Source organism: Neovison vison, chromosome 2, assembly GCF_020171115.1.
Source record: "Neovison vison isolate M4711 chromosome 2, ASM_NN_V1, whole genome shotgun sequence".
NCBI classification, from domain to species: Eukaryota; Metazoa; Chordata; class Mammalia; order Carnivora; family Mustelidae; genus Neogale; species Neogale vison.
In genome coordinates this window covers 921,971-942,452 of record NC_058092.1, presented here as the reverse complement: position 1 = coordinate 942,452, position 20,482 = coordinate 921,971, and the positions used below count along the sequence as shown (strand labels likewise).

At 63.9% G+C, this 20,482-nt stretch overlaps 2 protein-coding genes across 2 annotated transcripts in view; one reads left to right on the top strand and one right to left on the bottom strand.

Moving 5' to 3' along the window:
• Positions 1-10,744: 10,744 nt before the first annotated feature.
• On the bottom strand, positions 10,745-20,071 carry GABRD (gamma-aminobutyric acid type A receptor subunit delta). The gene is made up of 9 exons (XM_044236952.1): positions 20,004-20,071; positions 15,117-15,229; positions 14,773-14,840; positions 14,457-14,677; positions 13,323-13,405; positions 12,724-12,861; positions 11,932-12,087; positions 11,479-11,690; positions 10,745-11,044 (listed from the first exon to the last, which is right to left on the bottom strand). Exons 1-9 carry the CDS (start codon positions 20,069-20,071, stop codon positions 10,745-10,747), a joined length of 1,359 nt encoding a protein of 452 aa, XP_044092887.1.
• CFAP74 (cilia and flagella associated protein 74) overlaps positions 20,070-20,482 on the top strand; it is a 73,234-nt gene continuing 72,821 nt past the window's right edge. Inside the window, 1 exon segment of the mRNA XM_044236407.1 lies at positions 20,070-20,158. Coding sequence (XP_044092342.1) covers positions 20,070-20,158 — 89 coding nt within the window.

The following is a 20,482-nucleotide window of genomic DNA, read 5'->3' as shown; positions in this document are numbered from 1 at the left end:
CCCGCACGAGCGAGGGCAGCGAGGCCCCCGCACTCCCCGAGTCCCCCCCGCCCCTGGGAGGACCCCTAGGACGTGGGTACCATGGGCCCCTTGCCCGAAAGAGGACACCGGGGGTCTGTGTGGCCCCCTGCTTCCTCGGGGTCGCGCACCCGCCAGGTGCAGGGCCAGGACGGCCGCGGGGCGCGCCTCCCTCCCGCTGGGTGTGTCCGCGGGGCGCAGCGCTTCTCCTGGGGGCCCCGGACGCGGGGCCAGGGCCCTGAGGAGGGAAAGGCCCTTCCCCTCCTGGAACATGGAGTCTGTCCCGCTTTCAGTCCCCGCAGCTGCCCGGGACTATATTTAAATCCCCGAGCCAGCCTGCGACGCGTCTGAGGAGGCAGCACCCAAAACCGCGGTCACCATGGCAATGCCGGCCCGTGGGGGCTGCGTGTGGGCGCTGTTTCAGCCACAAGGAAACAGTAGTTAACTGGAAGCGTCCCAGGGAAACACAGGGACAGAGCGAGGCAGGCCCCAGCGGCGTGGCTGGACCCTTCGGCAGACGGGACCGGGCCACACCCAGCCACGGGTGTCTGGGGACACACTGGGCGTGGCGCCTCCACCGCGCTGAGCCCGCCCTCCACAGCCTTCTTTGCCTTTTACTCGAAGACGGAGATGGGGGCCTCCGTGGGCCCCAGAGCCTGGTATTTGGTATACACTGCCCCAGGGCCAGGCTTCCAGACGGACGCGGTATCCAGTCACCCTGTCCTGGGAAGGGACTGGGAGGAGGTGCAGCCGGGGCCGCCTTCTAGAAAGCAAGGTGACGGCAAGCATCCCAAGCCTTTGGGTCTCATCGTTCCACTTCTGGAAATCCACTGTGAAGAACAAAGTGGATACGCAAACATCCGTGCGTCGCAGAAAACCCCTGGCGTCCCCCACGTCTGTCCCGAGAGCTGCAGGATGGAGGGTGGGAAGTGGCCGGCTGCAGAGTGGGGTCCGCAGTGACCTTTGAGAGCTAATTCTGCACACAGACACATGCACGCCTGGGCTCATGCTCACTCGGACCAGGCAGGAGTGGCTCTGCTGGGACAGAAGGAGGCCGGCCCCCTGCCGGTGGCCTGGGCGAACCAGCAGATGGCCCGGCAGCCCGGCTGTGAGCAGGCACTGTCTTGTTGGAAAGCACCCCAGCATCCCCGAGCTGGGAAAGATTCCCTGACACCTTGTCACCCACAGTCAGCAGCCTCCCATGGGCGGGGCCCAGGCAGCCATCCCCAGAGGGGACATGCAGCCCTCGCGGACCCCTGACACCCCTGCCAACCCCAGTGACCCTTCCCCGGGCAGGACAGCCGCGGTTGACAAACTGCTCTCAGGGGACCTCATCTAATTCCTGCCACACTCACCCCGGGGGAAGGGCCGTGGCTTTGTGAGAAGTGGCACCAGACAGGCGTCCTCAGCAGGTACCCCGGTGCCTGGGCACACCTGTCCACCTCCTCGCCTCAGCACCTCTGGGGAGCCCCAAGAGCTGTGTCTTTAAGGTTGATCTGAAGGGACCAGCCTCCAGGTGCAGCCGCCCAGTGGACCTGACTGTTCCGGGGACTGCTGGTGGTCGGCAGCCGCTCCAGGGTCGTGCCTGGGGGTGTCCTCGGCATGGAGGGAAACATAGGGCATCCCAGGCAAAGGATGTGAAGACTGTGGCCACCCCATCCAGGTGCTTGTGGGCCTGGGCCCACCGGGGGAGGGGCCATTCTGGCTGGGGTCTGGAAGGAGGGGATGCCAGGTGTTATAAAATGGAGTGCGACATGCAGGGGTGAGGTCCTTTTGGGGTGGAACCTGGTAGCCCGGCTCAGGAGGGCAGGAGCCTCTAGCCTGGGAGGCACAGGACACGGGGAAGCGGCCCGCTTGCTGGGCTGCAGGTTCTTCCCCTTTGAGTGGGAGGGCAGGGTCCTGACTCGGCTCTCAGAAAGGGCAAGAAGTTTCTGTCGCTGTCGTGGCCCTTCCAGGGTAGCTCTTGGCCCCTCCCGTGGAGACTCAGCAGGAGAAGTTTCACCTCAGAAGCCCCCTAACCTGGAGGGGAGAGCATGTGGCTTCTGTGCCTTTTCCTCCTTCTCTGGTCTTCCTCACCAGCCCTGTGCACACAGCAGCAGGAAAACAAACAACTAAACTTCTCACCTGAAACGGCCTTCTAGGTTCTGTCCCGTCTCCGTCATCTCTACGGACCCGCCTCCCTCCGGAGCCGTGTCTGGGAGCCATGGGAGGGACTGGTGCGAACTCACGGCGGTGGCCTGAGGGCGTCCTGAGACCCTCGCTGGGCCGGCCTCTGCGCGCAAGGCGAGAGTAGCCAGCTCTGACGGGGCATCCTGTGTGCAGCCACGGCTGAGGAACTTTCTGGGACAGTGATCCCCTCCGTTGCGCCGAGGCGTCAGAAGATATGAGAGTCTGGTTCAGAGACAAAGGACTTACTGCTCCCGGCACAGAGAGTGGCGCCAACATCACGGAACCTGCACCGGCCTGCTTGCCCCTGCATCCACAGGAGGGGGACCCGGGCGGGCGCTGTACATGCAGTGGGTTCCAGGACAGCAATCGAACTCTGAGCTCAGAGAACCCAGATATTCCATAATGGACAGAAAAAACCCTGCCCGTTCTTGAATGAGAGAGAATTCCAAACTGTTCGTTCAACAAACCTCCTAGAAGAGACAGGCCAGAACGAAAGGCAGTTGGCATCTTGCCCATAAGGATGAGTGCAAACAGAGAAGCTCGTGGAAAACTGGGTCCCGGTGGGAATTTGGAATGCTGCTGCCTGACCTGGCAGGGCCCCGCAGGCTGCCCAGAAGAGCGGCTTCCAAGCCTCCGCCTGGCCGTACTCGGCCCAGGTGAGCTCCAGCATCTGTGCTAGGGTCACCCCGCAGCCTCAGTGCTCCCAGGGCAGGCACCCCAGGGGCTCCGGAGAGCAGGCTGGAAAACCTGCCTGGCTGTCCTCCATCTGACCCCACCATGCCCCCCTCCGAACGTTGCCGAGTTCAGGAGCAGGAGCTGCAGGGGCAGGAGGGCCCTGGACGACCGTCCGTGCTCTGCCGCACCTGGTAAACCAGCTGTCTGAGCGCCAGTCACAGTGTTTACCAGCTTCCACCGTGTGAAGTCACCGAACCCGGAGCTGCGGGTGCCTGGCGCTCCTGTGAGCCTGTGGGCGCCCCTCCCTCCTCCCCCCTGTATGCTTGCTTCCTGCAGCCCCCCATGGCCAGGAGACCTGAGCTTTCCCCACTTCTCAGGATCGGCCCTCCTCCTTCCCGCCCACCCCCAGGACAGCCGACCTTGGGGCCTGCACTACACCACACTGAGGAGAAAATCTGAGTCTCCTAGAATCGCCCTTCCTGCGTCCACTGGGAGCTGAAGGAGATTAGGAAATTTCCAAGGCACAGCCAGGATTGTGAGGCTGTGCTCTGGCTGCAAACCCTATTTTGAATATCTAAACCCAAATACTGACTGTGGCCTTCTTTTTGCATTTCTTCTTTAACAAGGCTAATCCCCGGCCCAACCAGGCAGGGGGTGCCCTGGGCCAACCAGTGTCCGGGAACAGCACACAGCGAGCGGTGGGAGCCCCAGGCACCGTTCTAAGAGCTTCTTATTACCGACAGGGCCAGCTCATTCCCGCAGCCGTCCGTGCGTCACGGCCCCACTCTGCAGAAGAGGATGTGGGGGTCCTGGGCTGGGGAGTAGCTTGCCCGAGCTCATGCAGACCAGGCAGTCAGTTCAGAGCCCACGCTGCTAGCGTCCGTGTGACAGGACTTCTCCACCAGGCGGGTCGTGCTCAGAAGGGCAGAAGAGGGCAGTGTGCACGGATCACCGCTCCAACGGCTGCATCTCTCACACCGAAACCCCTAGCTTCTCGGTCATAGACGCTTCCAGGGCCCCGGGTCATGTCCCTGGCCTCGCCTCTAATTTAGAGCAGCAGGGTGGGCAGTGCCCAAGCACATAGGCAGTGTCTCATCGCCAAAGCTTCCCGTGTCCCCATCTCTGTTCTGCCCCAGGACCCTCTCTGACCTGCTCGGCCGAGGGCCGCCTGAAAGGGTGGGAAGGGACTCTCCCTGTGGGCAAGCGTAAAGCACTGGGGCATGGGAATCGACCCTTGGAAGGTGGTTCCCTATGGGTCCTCAGGGATCTCTAGGGGGAGCAGACAATACACCCGTCCGTCCGCCGTCCACGTGCGCAGCCCCCAGCACCCAACCAGCTCAGGAACATGGGGTCCCTGGCCTTTTCCTCCTTGCCGTCGCTCCCCGCTGGCACACGGCTACCTCCTGGGCCCCTTTGCAGGTGGCCACAGGCACGGAAGTGCCCTGGGCGTGAGTGTGGGGTTGGCACACTCACTAGATGACGGCGAAGGCACCTGCTGGGGAAAAGTGGGGTGCTAGCCAGCTTGCAGAGCCTTGGCCGTGAGGGTGGAGAACCAGTGTGGCCTCCCCCCGGCTTCTAAGGAGGCCTGGCTACCTCCACCGGAGGGCGGCTGGTCGGACCGTTAGGCTGAGGGCGCAGTCCTAAGTGAGCGATGAGTGAAGGGCGGCCTTGACCGGTCCTTGTGCTCGGAACGTGTGTGGCTGGGGCGGGGTTTGGGGTCATGGCCAGCCGGTTCACCCGGGAACCTCGTCCTCCTATTCCATTTGTTGTGGAGGGAAGTTTGCCTTGTCTGGAGTCACAGGAAACACCTCGTCCGAGGCAGAGACCTCGGAACGTGATTCTGCTGAGTTAGTTCCCGTCGCTGCTGTAACAAGTGACCACAGACCGCAGGGCTTCGGCCACAGGACTTCACCGTGTCCCAGGCAGAGGCCCGGAGTCAGACCTCGGGGCCAGCAGGCGGGGTCTTCCTGGAGGCCGCAGGGGCCATCTGCTCCTTGCCTCTCTCCAGCTTCCGGGGTGCTGGCCCTCCTCGAGGCTCCTACAGCCATCACTCCCTTCTCCTCCTTTGTCTTCACACAGTCTCCTCTGGGTCCCTCCGCATGTCCCCACATACGGGACACCAGGGGCTGGATGTCGGGCCCATCCTCACCCAGTACGCCTTCCCCTTAACCTCCGTCTTACTCACATCTCCGAGACCCTATTTCCAAACAGCGTCACACTCACAGGTCCCAGGGATGAGGACTTCACAAACCTTTCAACCCGTTATACTTGTCCGTCCCAGAATCAGCCGCCTTCCTCCCGACATCCAGATGAACAGCTGGCCCCAAGCTCGGTCTGAGCAGGGGTGCTGAGGACCACATGGGAGGGAACCCCCCCCCCGGGACTGCGCTCCTGGCTGATCCGTACCAGCAAGAACCTGAAGTCGACCCCGGAGCGGGTCTGAGACAGCTGGACGGGGGTGCGGCCTGGAAGGCTGCGCAGAGGAGTTTACCGACACGCGGGCGTTTACCTCTAACTACGCATTAGCAGCCCGCAGAGTGGAACGGGCCCTAACCCTCTCGGGGAGCCTCTCTGAGCCTGGGATGCGGTGGTGCCTGCGACACTGAGACAGCTTTGGAAGAGTGTGTGCAACGGGCTAACGTTGGGGCGGGGGCGTGCGGCCGCGGGGACCACCAGCTCACTGGGTCCTGAGGGGGCCTGGAAGACGCACCTTTCACGGAAGCAACAGGAAAGGGTGCCGGCATCGTCGGGAAGGTCAGCGGCGGCCCATCTGCCTGGCCACTGTTGACAGGAGGAAAGCCACCACGGGAGCTGCAGCAGGAGAGAGAATCCTCACGGCCCGGGGGGGCCGTTACCGTGATGGGAAGGAAACCAGGCGCCCGTGGGAATCTGTGGGCCGTGGCGGCCCTGCGCGGACCAACGAGCAGCAGACCGGCCTCGACCTGTGTGACCGGGCGCGACCGAGGGCCGGAACGCGGAAGGCGGATGTCGGCGGCCACGGCAGGAATCACGACCCTGCTCTGCCATCCCGACCCCTGTGGTGCACGAGAGGCTCGGTGCCCCCCGGAGGAGCTCTACGTGACCACACATGCGTCCGTGATACGGGTTCCCCCGGCATTTTCCTGCTGCCATCCAGGACTCACTGTGGACAAAGGACACCCAAAGTTTTTTGTTTCTTTTTGTTCTTTTTTTTAAAGATTTTTAGTTATTTATTTGACAGAGAGAGAGAGAGAACACAAGCAGGGGGAGTGGCAGGCAGAGCAGGCAGAGGGAGAAGCAGGTTCCCAGCAGAGCAAGGAGCCCAATGTGGGACTCAATCCCAGGACCCCGGGATCATGACCTGAGTCTAAGGCAGACGCTTCACCCACTGAGTCCCCCAGGCGAGGACGCCCACAGTTTTGAAGCACGTTTGGATACAGGGTCTGAGTTGATGATGATGCCAAGAGAATGTCGAAACTGGCCCCAGGTAGCACAAAGGCTTAGAGAGGTCAGGGGTAAGGGGGCTCCTGGCCCACGTTCCCCTCAGTCAGTTCAGCAGGTCTGTGGACATGTTCGGGGTCATTCCCAGTCCCCATGTTCCTCATTGGTGGATTTATTTGACAACATCAAATGGTCTGCTGGTGTTGCCCTGTCTTGTGAAGGAGAACAGCCAGCCACGGCTGGAAGCTGCCTTCATCCACCCACAAAAAGACTGACTCAGAAGGACACCGCCTTCCCTGGGGATGCACAGGTGTCAAGGCCAACCTCAAAGACAAGGAACTCAGGAGTGGAGACCCTTCATGCTCCAGGTCAGTCTGCTGGTGCGGACAACAGGGCCAGGCTGGGCACTAGCTTTCCTGTTTCTTGTGGTCAGAAGTCGAGCGGGGCTCAAGGGGCCTGTGGTGGGTATCCACCAAGCCCCTGTCGGAAGGCGTGTAGAAGCGCCCCTGGGATTCTGCAGCAAGGCCACACCCGAGAACCATTTGCCCCAAGATGAGACCGTGACCACGGCGCCTGGCCACGGGACATGGAGCGGAGGTGCACCCACAGCTGCTTGCCACGGGCATTGCTAAGTGGGCACAGTTCGTGGGCACAGTCCATGGGCACAGTCCGTGGGCATAGTCTGTGGGCATAGTCCGTGGGCACAGTCTGTGGGCACAGTCTGTGGAAAGGCATCACCTGGCTTAGGATGAAGCGAGCCTCAAGGGTCAAAAAGTTGCATTAAAAGTGGCCCAGGTGGGCGCCTGGGTGGCTCAGTGGGTTAAAGCCTCTGCCTTCGGCTCAGGTCATGATCTCAGGGTCCTGAGATCGAGTTCCGCATCGGGCTCTCTGCTCAGCTGCGAGCCTGCTTCCTCCTCTCTCTCTGCCTGCCTCTCTGCCTACTTGTGATCTGTCTGTCAAATAAATAAATAAAAATCTTTAAAAAAAAAAAAAAGTGGCCCAGGTGATCGGGTCAGCGATCCCGTGGCTTCAACACCTCCCCCACTCTGGAATCTGTGACCTCATGTGGGGCTGGGGTCCATATGACACGTGACAGAGGGGAAGCCACGTCGGCCCGGGCTTGTGGATGCACTGGTCTGATACACTGGGCCAGGCGACCGCGGACTGTTTGCCTCCTGCCCACAGGAGTGCCCGTCAGGAGTGCCGGCGAGTGGAACCCTCCGGCAGCCGGAAACTCAAGTTCTTGCCTTTAGGTTCTGCAGGATTCACCTCTCAGGGGGCCACAACCGTGGCCCAGAGTGGGTCACCGCAGCCACATACGGTCCGGCGAGGGCCAGGCGACCAAGGCTCAGCCCCCAGGACCAGGCTGCCGGTTACTGAGCCAGGCAGCTACCGAAGCAAGCCGAGGTGCTGGGCAGGGATGGATGGGGTGGGGGTGGGGACAGCATGACTCTCAGGAGCACCTGCGGCCGTGGGCACGGACTGTGGCTTCTCGCGCTCAGCAGGGCTGTCGTTGGTGGGGGCGCTGTGACGACCACCACCTCGGAGAACCAGCGATGTCTGGAGCAGACGTGAGCACTGCCGGGAGGACGCCCCGCTGCTGTGGTGCCGGTGCCACGGCCCCTCTAGAACTTTCCACGGCGCCGTGGGGCTGCCGGCAGCTCGCGGGCAGGGGGCCCTGGGGTGGCCGTGGGTGACAAATGCCCCAGCCCTGATTCCTCAAACGGACGGTACAGAAGTCTGCTGCACACGTCGGGCAGAGGCTCCCCAGTGGGACTGGGACCTGAGAGCCCCAGGTGTAAAGCACTTTGTCAGCTTTTCCTGCTTCCTCCCCTCCTGCCTCTGGGACACCCCCCAAACTGGGCTAAACCGTGTACCCCCCACAAATCCCTGCGAACGCAGTCCTTATTTGGAAGTAAGGTCTTTGCAGAGCCTGCCCCAGCCCTCCGGACTTGGGCAGGAGCCGTCCTAGCGCTCAGGGAAGCATCTCAGAGTCTGCATTGGCAACGTACGTCCCAGCCTCTGCCAGAGACGACAGACAACGCAGCCACCAGCCCCCAGAACTGTCCCTGCTGCAGTGAGGCACATCCGGAGGCAGCCCCCCCCCCCGGGCCCAGATGCCTCTGACACAGGAACTGCTGACATCTCCCCAAGCTGGCCCCGCTCAGCTGCAAACCTCGATCCGCCCCGGCCTTCAGTCTGCCCATCTCATCACCACCGGAATAGAACTCCGCGTTGAAAAAGCACCAGCCCTTCCCGTCCCTCTTCCCTGGCCCTGTAAACATGTGGGCAGAAATAGAAGCCTGCAGGCTGGAGGGAGTGATCGCTGCTGCGGAATCGGGCGACGGCTCCTGCCCGGGTGGGCCTCGCCGCGTGGGTGCCCGAGGCAGGCACAAAGGCCGGCTTTAAATAGCTCCTTGTGGGTTATGTGCAGCAGAAAGAGGGCAGCCGGCAAGCTGCAGGGGAGGTGAGGACAGGCGGGTGTGGGGCGGGGCAGGGCCCTGCACCCAGGTGAGCTCAGCGGCTCCCTGAACCTTGAACCTACCTGCACAAGCCCTGGAGGCCTAGGGGTGGAGCCTACCCTACCTGGCCTTCCTCGGTGGAACGAACACAGGACCTGGGACAGGACCCCGACTGCCTCCTGCACTGAGGAGGTTGGGCAGCCCTGAGCCACACCCCCACCCCGGTAGCTTCCGTGCCCTTCTGGGGCTGGAACACCCTACCCCAGGCAGTTCTCTAGGCGCCAAGGAGGAGGGGGGCAGGGACCCTGCATGGCATCACGCAGACAAGGTGCTGAGGGGACAAGGGAGAAAGGGGCCCCTTCCCTTGGGCGTCACTGTCCTTGTTTATGGAGCTGGCCAGACTCGGCTGCCCCCACCACCCCCTGCTGTCCTGAGGCGGCCCGGATCCCCAGCTCTGGGGACCCAGGTCCCAGCTCTGCGGCTCTGCAGCGGCCTGCTCTCCGCCTGCCCCCAGGCCTGCTCTATGCGCAGCTTCTGGCCACACTGGGTCCTGGAGGTCTTGCTCCTTGGCCGGCCCCACCCCTTGGGACTACTCGGCCAAGCTCTGCAGCCCAGTCCTTGACGGCGGCGGACAAGTGGCAGCCCCACGTACCAGGAGGGGCGTTTAGGAGGTGAGGGGCCTTGGAGCTAGAGAAGGAGCTGGAGCTGGAGGGGGAGAAGGAGGAGGAGCTGGGGGAGGGGGGGGCGAGCTGGAAGGCGTTCAGGCTGGGCTGTGGTCTGTCCCGATGGGCCAATGCCCTTCTTTGCCCTTGACATGGCCAGGTCTTTGGGGAAGCAGCTACCTGCAGGGCTGTGCTGGACACTCAGTGGTCACTCTGCCAACTAAGCCCTTTGGGACTAAGCACCCTGTAGTGTCCTGTCCCCGAGGCCTCCAGACGCTGCAGACCCCTGGGCAGACTGGGTGTCGGAGGCCGATGGCAGGACCACCTGACTCACGCCTCGTCACCGTTGTGCTCCTCTTGAGGTGGCTTGGGGGCCCACCAGGAGGGGCACCACCGGGCCAGCTGGGCAGCTGCCACCTTGACCACAGCACGGCATGCCCACGGCTGACCTTGGCCCCAGGAGCCGGCCATCCCAGCTCTGCAGCAACCACTGCCCCCCTCGCTGGCCTCCGTGGTGATGACACGCTGTGTTGCTGCCACGGAAAGTCTGGACCCCCGTATTCAGATCTCCGACGACAGCAACCCGCATCACCCAGCGGCAGCCTCGTCCCCCCACGTCCGTGGTGGCAGCCGCGATGAGAAGGAGCTGAGCGGTGTTTGTGGGTCTCAGGGGCCCCCCTTCACCCATCACCACGTCCGAGAAGACGGCACAGCGGCGCCCTGGCCACGGGGCCAAGAGATCAAGGTGACGGACTCCTCGACCCTCTCTGGGTCCCCGCACCTCGGCCCCTCCCGCTAATGCCCAAGGATGTGGCCACCTGGCGGGACACAGCTCCAGGTCCGGAGCCCAGGGAGCCCGCCGCTAGAGGACGGCGCTCCGGTCAGCGAGGTCACGGCTGCAGCTCAGCCCAGCGACAGAGAACACAGGCAGCCGCCGAAGGCTCCGCTTTATTTCATGCTGGGACCAAAGGCCCGCGGACGCCTCCTCCCCCGTCTCACCGGAAAGCGGCCCCGCCCGTTCCCGGGCTCCCGGGACCCGGGCCCAGGCCACGGCGCGAAGGCCTGGAATCGGGGCGGCTCTGAATCGAACGCAGAGGTCGTCCGGGGCCCCGAGCCTGCGTGACTCGGCCCGAGGTCAGGCTGGCTCGGCCGTCCAGGAGGACCGGGCCAGGGCTCCGCAGGAAGCGTGCGTGGGAGCGCCCCGGGGCGGTCTTCCAGGAGCCGCTGGGGACAGTCCGGGGTCCTCCGCGGGGCCAAGGCTCTCCTCGGAACAGGCAGATCCGCCCAAGCGCCTCTCGCGGCCGCTGCTCCCGGGCAGGCGAGGCCTCACCTCCCGCCTCACATGGCGTAGGCCGCCCAGTAGAGGACGTTGACGGCCACGAAGGCCGCCGGGAACACCACGCGGGCGTAGATGTCGATGGTGTCGGCGTCGATGGGCTTGAAGAGCGCACGGAGGCCTCCCTGGCCCCCCGGGCGGCCCGCCCCCCGCTTCCTGGCCTCTCCGGTCTCCATCTCCACACACCGGTAGGAGCCCACGAGGTTCGCAGGCCCGCGGCAGCGCCGGCGGGACACGGCCAGCTCCTGGGTGGCGCCGGCGGCCGACAGGGAGAGGAGCACGATGGCGTTCTTCACGTCCATCTGCGCGGCGGGCGTGGCCGGACGTGGTGGGCGTGATGGGCGTGGCCGGCGTGGCGGGCGTGGCGGGCGTGGCCGGACATGGTGGGCGTGATGGGCGTGGCGGGCGTGGCGGGGCGTGGCGGCGTAGGAGACAGAGCTGAGCCAAGGGCGGGCTCCGCACACCAGGACCCCAGCCTGGGCCAGTGCCTAAGTCCCCCCGCGTCCGGCAGCAGGATGGGCCAGAGTCTGGACCTGCTCTTGTGCGCCGGGGGCTGCAAGTGACCTCCCCAGAGCAGTGGGCAGAGGGTCCTGAGCAGGTCCCGGGACAAGGGGCCCCAGCAATGCTGCCTCTCCATGTTGGGGCTAGAGGGAGTGGGGACTGGGGGCCACTGGGAGCTGGTCGGGGAGGCTGTCCTTGACCCTGGACACGAGGGAGCCAGTAGGCTCAGCCTCACCTCTGCTTTCTGCTCCTTGACCTTGACCTTGGCCTTCTGCTTCTTCCGGTAGTCAGCATTGAAGTGGGCGAAGGCATACTCCACCAACGCGGCAAACACGAAGACATAGCAGATCCAGAAGTACACATCGAGGGCCTTGATGGCCGAGGCCCGCGGGAGGGAGGAGCGGGCACTGACCATCAGCGTGGTCATGGTGAGCACCGTGGTAATACCTGCTGGGGAGGGGCGGTGAGCGCTGGGGCCCCTGCCACCTCCCTGCACCCCCACCCCTGGCCCAAGTGCAAGTCAGGCTCCTCTGACCGGACCTGGCCCGGCGGGCCATGGGCCCAGGACAGCTGGGAACATGGGGCTGGGAGTCGAGACCCGGGCTCGCGGCTGGCAGGGCGGGGGTCCTATTTCTCGGCTCCTGCCCTTCCGCCCGCTCCCTCCGGCCCCCTCCCTAGGGCCCCGTACCTAGAGACACCCTGGCCGGCACTGCCGCCTGGCTGATCCAGAAGGAGACCCAGGACATGGCGACGAGGAGCACGGACGGCATGTAGGACTGGATGATGTAGACACCCCGGTTCCTCCGGAGGCGGAAATGCAGGCTGAGCCGGGGGAACTGGCCGGCTGTCGGGGAAGCACTCCGGGTTGGGACCCGCCTCACACACACGGTGGCGTTCGGGCGGAGGGGCCCCTGTGAGCCCCAGACCCCGGCCTTCGCCACCTCCCCGACACAGCCTGAAGGGTCAGGGGTCTCCCCTGCCCAGGCCCTAGTCCTGGAGGGAGGCCGGCTCCCTGCAGGGCCACCCAGAGGAAAGAGAGGAGATGGGCTCCGGGTCCACACTAGCCCAGGCTCCTACCCCAGCCTTGCGGCCAGCCCAGCTCTCCTGACTCTCCTCGGGGCACAGCCAAACGAAAGGAGAGGGCCAGCTGGGCGCACTGGCACCAGCGACGGGGCGGCAGGAGCTGGGAAGGGGCAGGAAGGACCAGGAGACACAGCAGCCCCAGGAGGCCCCTGACGCCCTGGCCCCTCATGTTCCCCGAACCCCAGGGGCTGCCGCCTCCAGGGAGCAGCAGAGGCCGGAGGAACAAGGCCGAGAAAACCTGACTGCCGTCCACACTGTGGTGTCCAGAGTCCCCGGATGCGGCCTGTGCCCGTCCGTGGTTTTCCAGTGTCTCCTCGGGGATCCCGAGGGCCAGCTATCGGCTTCGCTGGAGGGGCCAGAAACCTGCAAGCCGGCTCGTGGGGAGAAGCCGTGTTACCGGATTTGAAGTTCCTCAGCTCGGCCGTGAAGCGGTGGCTGGTGATGGTGAACTGGGCCAGGTGCAGCTCGTTGAGCCCGTGGATCCGCTCCTGGTTCTCCGACCAGTAGTACACCACGTCCTCGGACGAGTAGCCGTCTGCGGGAGAGCCCCAGCAGGCAGTGGAGCCTCGCACCCCCGCCCCCGGCAGCCCCCAGCAGGAGCGCCCCGTGCACCCGAGGAGCCCGGTGCAGCAGCGACAGGGGACAGCACGAGAAGACCTGGCCAGGGGTGAGAAGGCCTGCGGCCGCGCCCAGCACCCCAGGCAGGCGGACAGGGCAGGTCACCATCTCCAGGTGACCCACCGCGGCTGTCCCGCAGGCCGAGTGATACAGACACATGCCTCGTCTGGGCTCCACACCCACCTGTCCCCGGCAAGGCCCCTGGGACGAGGGCCGGGACTCTCAGGCCTTCCAGCTCCCTCCCTTCGGCCTCGACTCCACGGGGCCCATCCCAGATGCTTTCCGGTCCCCGAGCCAGGTCAGCCGCAATGGCCCCTGACGGTGTGCGTGCCCCCCCCCCTGCAGAGTTGGGAGCGGCCGGCGGCCGGAGGCACTCACAGCTCTCCAGGAGGAGCATGCACTCCTGCTCGTCCATGGGGTACTTGGCCAGGTCCATGTCGCAGGCCACCGTGGACGTGATTCTGCCCAGACAACGTGCTGGTGAGGTCTCCAGGAGGGAGGTCGGTGCCCGCCATCCTGCTTCTCCTGCCCCCACCCCCACCCGGGGGCCCCCCTCCAGCAAGGGGGGCCGAGCAGCGTCTGGGGCTCTGTCGGCGAGACGCTGGCCCCGTGGGGGGGGGAGCGTGGACCGCCGTGGTCCACGGAAAGACACTCCTGGCTCTTCCTTCGGGAATCGCAGCTGGGCTCCCGTCACTTCGTTCGTCCTTCCAAATGCCTGTTTGGCTAAGCCGGGGCGGGGGGCTTGGAAGACAAGGTTGCCCGAGCACCCGACCTGCGCTGAAGGACAGCGTCTGTGCGTTCCCGCCGACCGGGCAGTGTGGGAACAGGCCGGGGTTGCCAAACGTTCTGACTCTCCAGAAGAATTTAGACTCTTACATAAATCTCCTGGTTGGCAACTAATGCTGTTTTTAAAAGGCACGTGTCAGAAGCACGTGTGGAAACAAATGTGTGGACATTCATGTGCACAGCGGCCCGACCCACGATGGCCGACACGTGGAGCCACCCAGGGCTCCTGAACGCAGGAGGGGGCACCAGGCCACAGAATGCTACTCAGCCACAGAAGGGACGTCACAACACGGGTAACCCCAGAAACGCTGCTGAAAGGAGGAAGCAGACAGGAGGACACGTCGCGCATGACTCACTCGACGTGAAATGGGCAGAATGGGCAGAAAGCAGGTTCGGGGCGGGGGGTGGTGAGGGAATGCTCAGGGGCCCGGGGTCTCCTTTTCGGGGAATGAGACGTTCTGGAATCAGACAGAGGTGATGTTTGCACAACACTGCGAATCTACTGAATGCCACAGAATCATTCGCGTAGAAATGGTGAATTTTTGTTATGTGAGTCTCACCCCCGCAGAGAAAACAGAAAGGCACCGCGTTGGCCAGAAAGCTGCACCGGCTTCCCGCCGCCCCTCTGCAGGTGCCGTGGGTTCAGCGGTTCTGGCGCCCAGAGGCTCCGGACCCCCCCACCAAGCTGGCTCCTGGCGGGGCCTCTTGCTGGGGACAGGTCCTCACCGGATGCTGTAAAGGATCACCCCGTCGGGCTGCAGCCGGATGAGCTTGTTCTCTACCGTCACGTCATGGAACCAGGCGGACTTGGCGTTCACAATAAAGGTGTCTGGGAGCCACAGCTTATCCACGAAGCGGCTGTCCAGCCCCAGAGTCTCGTTGGTGTGGTTGTAGGCCAGCCTGCTGTCACGCCAGCTCTGGTGCAGAAACACCGTCATGGTGTACTCCTGCAGGGGGAGGCAGGGAGGGCCACTGGCCATCAGCCCGGCTCCTGTCCCGGGGGCCCCGGGCAGGGGTGCGGCAGAGGGTGGCCGGCACCTACCATGTTCGCCTCCGAGATGTGGTCGATGCTGGCCACCTCGATGGCGAGGGCCACGTTCACAGGGGGCCCTGCAAGGAAGGAGCTGAGGCCAGGCTCTCCACCTACTGAAAGCCAGGCAGGCAGGACAGGGCTTTGCAGGGAGGACCGTGCTGGCGACGGTCGGTGATGAGATGCTGAGAAGATCTAGCCTCCTGGCTGTCTCCCTGGAGGGGCTAGCTGTCAAAATCTGACACACTCCTCGGGGACCACAGATGCACCCTCAGGGGAGCCATCCCAGAGCCAGCAAGGCTTGCACGCGCTGCTGGACGCAGGAGTCTACCCGTGTCCCCGCCGGCCGCCCTCACCTCCGATGCCCGGCCGGAAGTTGCGAGCGTAGCCTTCCATCAGGCCATCCAGGTTGGGGAGCCAGGATATCTCCAGGTTAGAGCCGACATAGTCCCCAATATCATTCATCGCTCTGGAAACAAAGGCCCTCTGGTCATGGGCTGGGAGCCAGGGACGGGACCTAGGTCCTTCCTGGGAGACTGCCATGAAGCGCCCCAGGCCGGACCTGGCCAGTCCCAGGAATGCCTACCAAAAACGGGGGGCCCCAGGGAGGAGCAGTGCCCAGGATTCCTCCACCTCCCCCACCAGCCTCTCTGCTCCGCTGCCTCCTACCCACCTGGCCTTGAGTGAGCGGGCTGGGTCAGGCAGAGTCCCCAACCTCCCTCCACAACCCGCCTGAGGAGAGTGGCCAGTCCCAGAGTCCCCACCGGCCAATGAATTGCCTCAAAGGGCCTGACAAGGGCCCATGGTCTTCCTTCCAGCCTCGGAGGGTAAGGCGTTCTGCAGGAGGTGACTTGAGAGAAGAGATGTGTGACCAGAAAGCTGGTGAGGGGCTGTTGGTTGGATGAGGTCCCAAACCTGACCCAGGGCAGGCGAAGGGCCCATGGGGACGTTGTAGCTGACCTCCTGCTCTCTGTCCCTTTCTAGGCAGGCCGAGGCCTGGCCCCAGAGACCCCCAGGTTGTCCTGTGCTTCTGAAGCTTAGCCTGATCCCAGAGCAGCTGGGGCCGTGCCAAGGGTTGCGAGGGAGTCCCACTGGCAGCCTGTGCCGGTCGTGTTGTCCCCAGCAGAGCCGCGCCATGTGGCTGGGACACACCAGACTGCCAAAGGCTCCCCACCAGCCCCACCCCCCCGCCCCTACTTGTGCTCAGCTGTCCTGGGGTACAGTGCCACCCAAAGTTGATGTCCACCCAGAACCTCAGAATGGAACCTTATTTGGAAATTGGGCTGTAATTAGTTAAGAGGATATCATGCTTGATAAGGGTGACCTTAATCCAAAGAGTGGCATCTTTTTTTTTTTTTAAGATTTTATTTATTTGACAGAGAGATCACGAGCAGGCAGAGAGGCAGACAGAGAGAGAGTGAGAAGCAGGCTCCCCACTGAGCAGAGAGCCCCATGCGGGGCTCGATCCCAGGACCCTGAGATCATGACCCGAGCCGAAGGCAATGGCTTAACCCACTGAGCCACCCAGGTGCCCCCAAAGAGCGGCATCTTATAAGAAGAAAAGGCAGACACACAGGGAGAAAGTCCTGTCACAACAGAGGCAGAGATCGGAGAGACGCAGTCCCGAGCCAAGGGGTGCCACAGACCCCAGGAGGGCCCCAAACTGCCAAGAAGCCCAGGAATGGGTTCTCCCTCAGAACCTTCCAGAAGGAGTCAGCCCTGCCCTCAGACTTGATCTGGGGCTTCTGGACTCCAGAGCTGGGAAAGAATAAATGTCCATGGTCTTAAGCCCCCCCCAGTTTGTGGTCACTTGTTGGAGAAGCCCCAGGAAACTCACACATCCTGCCCCTCGCCGGAGGACAAGGCCCACCCAGAGTCAGGCAGGAAGAGAGGAGGGCATGTGAGAACAGCACTCATGTGTTACTCTGTAATCACGCTGTCGTCTCCGAAGGGGGTTCTAAAACACCTGCCCCTTGTCTAGAGCTTGCCTGGGACAGCGCCTCCCCTGTCTCATCTATGGGCCCTTTGAAGAAGGTTGAATTTGAACCAAGAGCTCCTCAGCAAAAGAAATTCACAAACCCTGACCTACCCCCAGGGACCACCTCGGTCCCTCCAGACAACGCCCTGGTCCAGAGCAAGGCGGGCAGGTGATTTAGTAACGAAGCGTAAGAAGGACGTGAACGAAGTCCTGGCCCCAAGGGCACACAGTCACACACACACGGAGGTCGCCCTGAGATGGCACAGGAAGGGACTGGAATTGGGTTTTATTTTTGGACCGTCCCAGCTGCCGTCTTGCTGCAGCGGCCAGCCTGCCAGGAACGGGGCTGTCAGGAGACTCGTCCTTCCCTGGCCTCGGGTGGTGGCCCAGGCAGCCGCACCTTTCCTTGGCCAGGCCCCAGGCCCACTCGCAGGCATGAAGGCAGGACCATGGGGAAGCCCCTGGCCCTGAAGATCGCCTTGAACTGGAAGGATGCCAGCGGACTTCTTAGCCTTTGCCGTCCCTAATGGAGTCCGAGGGGGAAAGGCCCCCGGCCCCATCTCACTTGTCACTTACAACAGGGGCTGCTCATTTTTCCAGCTGTGAAGAGATGACAAAGGCCATCCGAGAAGGATGCCCGGTATGCTAGCCTGGGTCGTGGGGGCCTTGCTTTCCTCCCATGGTCCAGGTGGGCAGCTAAAGGGGTGGACTGGGTCCACAGGCCATGTGCAGGGAGCTCAGCACAGGGCGAGCTTGTGGAGACTCTGACTAGTGCCTTGGGAGAGAGGTTCTGTTTCATCTGATGGCCTTGGACCCAACGATGGCCTAGGGCGGGGCTCCCCTTGTATGGACAGACAGAGAAGCTCAGAGACAGATGTCCAGACTCCTGGGATGAAGCAGGCCCCATAAAAACACTGGCGGCTTGCACCTAACTGTCAGGCACCATCAGGCCTCTCTCCCTCGACGGACCCCTGTCACTTGTCTGTGCCCCTGGGGACAAGGAAAGGTGGGTGTAGCTGAGCGAGGCAGCGGGGTCCTCTTCTCCGTGCACACACAAGCCCACGGTCCCCAACAGCTTTGCTGTCACGGAAGCACCAGCTGCTCTGACACCTCAGTTACCAAGGCGAGGAGGAAGCCCACACCAGTCGCGCCGTGAGCCGGCACGGGAGCTACCGGCAGAGCTCCTCCAGGGACGCGGAGGCGCCGGGGGCCCCGAGCGGGGCCGGCCGCAGGGTGTGCAGCCAGCAAGCTCGGGCACCCACTGCACCAGTGGGGGCTCAGGGAAGCCACAACTTGGGCCCGACCCACCAGCGCCGCAAGGCACTTTCCTTCTCCTACCAGGAAGCCCAGGGTCTGCGCTGAGTCCTGCAGCCGGAGCAAGCACCTCCTGTCCATCAGCCCCCAGCGCCCCGCTCCGGGTGTGAGGACAAGCCCGAGGGAAGGGAGGTGCTGTCCTCCTGGCCTCCGGAGTGGAGGGACACAGAGGCTGGGAGAGGAGGCTCCGGACTGACAGCAGGACACTGTCTGAAGGTCGCCACCCAAGGCCCATAAAGCCCAGAGGCTCTCCTCCCGGTGGGGGCCTCACTGCACAGACAGGCAGACAGGCAGACAGACACATCCGTTACCCAAACCCTAAGCCAGATGTGGGTCAAAATTCAGAATGTTTCTGTTTTTAGAAAGGCGATATAATGCACTTCCGGACTTGGGGTGTGGGGGAGGGTCTGGAGAATTTCCCAGCAGGAAAGTACAAGCAGGCCCCAAAAGTAGGATAAATGAGCCTCATGGAAAAGCGAATAGTCTTTGCCACCCAATGAGCTTTGGTGTCAAACTTGGGCTAAGACTTTGGGATCCGAAGCAGCTGGGACATTTGGGAATCACAGCTGCATGGCTGTGCTGGGCCCATAGCTGGTCCCAGGCCTTTAGGACATACGTCCATGGCCACGCCTCAGTGGTTTGCCCTTCCTGTTACCTTGAAGTGGGAAGGGGGAAAAGGACCATGGATCTCCATAAAAGAACAAAGCCCTCCCAAGGGCAGGGATTGAGTCAACACTGCCTGTGGTCTGGGGCACGATGGCCACACTGTGGCCAGACCCAGAGCTTCCTGGCTCTGCCCCCCACCCCACACGTCTCCCCCCCCCCCCCGTGTCCCTGATATGTGCTGCCTGAGTGTCTATAACCCAAACACAGGCTGATGTTCAACCTTTTCCAGTTTCTAAGGGTCCAGAAGTCTGGAATGCTAGGGGAGGGGTGCGGGCTGTCCTTGTTCTGGTTTTCTGCAGCGCTTGCACCAAGATAATCCTCAAAAAGTCCCCTCACAACTCACGTGGAAGGTGACCGGCATAAATGCATCGGATGCCAGGCTACCTGGAGCCCATTTCAAGTCCCCAGAGAAGAGACAAACCAAGGGACCCTTCTGGTCCCTGAGGCCAAAGGGAGAAAGCCACAGCCCAGGGGGACCCTTCTTCTTAACCTTTTCCCTCCTCCCCTCCCCCGACAGTTAGAAATCCTGAATTGTCCTGCATCCCCCCCCCACCTCCCATCCCTACGCGCCCCCCCACACCCCCAACCAGGCAGTGGGCTCCTTCCCACCTGCATACTCTGGAATTCAGCAGATTCCATTTGAAAGGGCCCCGGAAAGGAGACTCCGGTGTCCTGAGCCGGAACTTTCTGACGACCACCCACAGCCCTCATCTCGTCCACCCCAGCCCTGCTAGCTGCAGCGGAAGCTCGTCTGTGTAGCTCTGCTCCCATGGGAAAAGGAGCAGCCTCCTCCCCCGTGTCCTCAGGATCGCTCCTTCCTGCCTGCCTGCAGCTCGTGCGGAGCCGAGCGCTCTGCCCGCGCCTGGAAGGGCACCAGCCAGCCAGGGACCGGCCAAGTGCCTCTGGGGCGGAGGACCCCAGCGAGCCCGGGCACCCGGGAGGATTGGGAGCGTCTCCCCCGCCCTCGTCCGGCCGCGCGGCGCCGGTTCAGCACCGGGACGGCGGACAGCACCCGGGGGCGCCCGCAGCTGGAGCGGCCGCGGCCCGCGCCCCAAGGGCAGCCGCGCGGTGAGTCCCGAGAGAAGAGCCCGCGGGGGAGACGGGGTGGGGGGAGGAAAGTCCTCGCGGGGAGATGGGGGTGGACACGGAAGGATGAAGACGGGAGTCGACGGGGGCGATGAAGACGGGGGTGGAGGTAGACAGGCGCGGGGGCGGGGGATGAAGGCCCGAGGGTTCTCCCCACCGAGGGCGACCCTGGGAGCAGCGCGGACCCCGGGCTGCTTACCTGGCGCCGCGGGGCTGCTGCGCGCAGAGCAGCAGGAGCGGGGGCAGCAGCCCGGTCAGCGTGTCCATGGCCTCGGCGCTCGGCGCTGGACCGGGGACGGCGCCGAGGTCCCGCCGGTCGCGGGCGCTCGAGAAGTTGCTTCTCCGGCGGCCGCGGTAGCAGCACAGGCTGGGCGGGAGCGGGAGGGCGCGCGGCGCGGGCGCGAGGGCGGACGGAGCGCAGAACCCAGAGCCCGCCCCGCCCCGAACCGGGCCGCCCCCCGCCGCCGCCCCGCCCGTCCGCCCCCACCTGCCGCCCAGCCCGCGGCACTCCGGAGCCGCGCGGATTCCTCCCCGCCCCCGAGCCTCGCGGCAGCGCCCCGCCTCCAGCTCCCGCCCGGCCTAGCCGCGCCCCCCTCCCCGGGGGTCGGGCACTCGCGCTCCGCTTCCCTGCTGCGGGGGAGGCGACCCAGCCCCGCGACCCTCCTGGTCGCCGCCTCC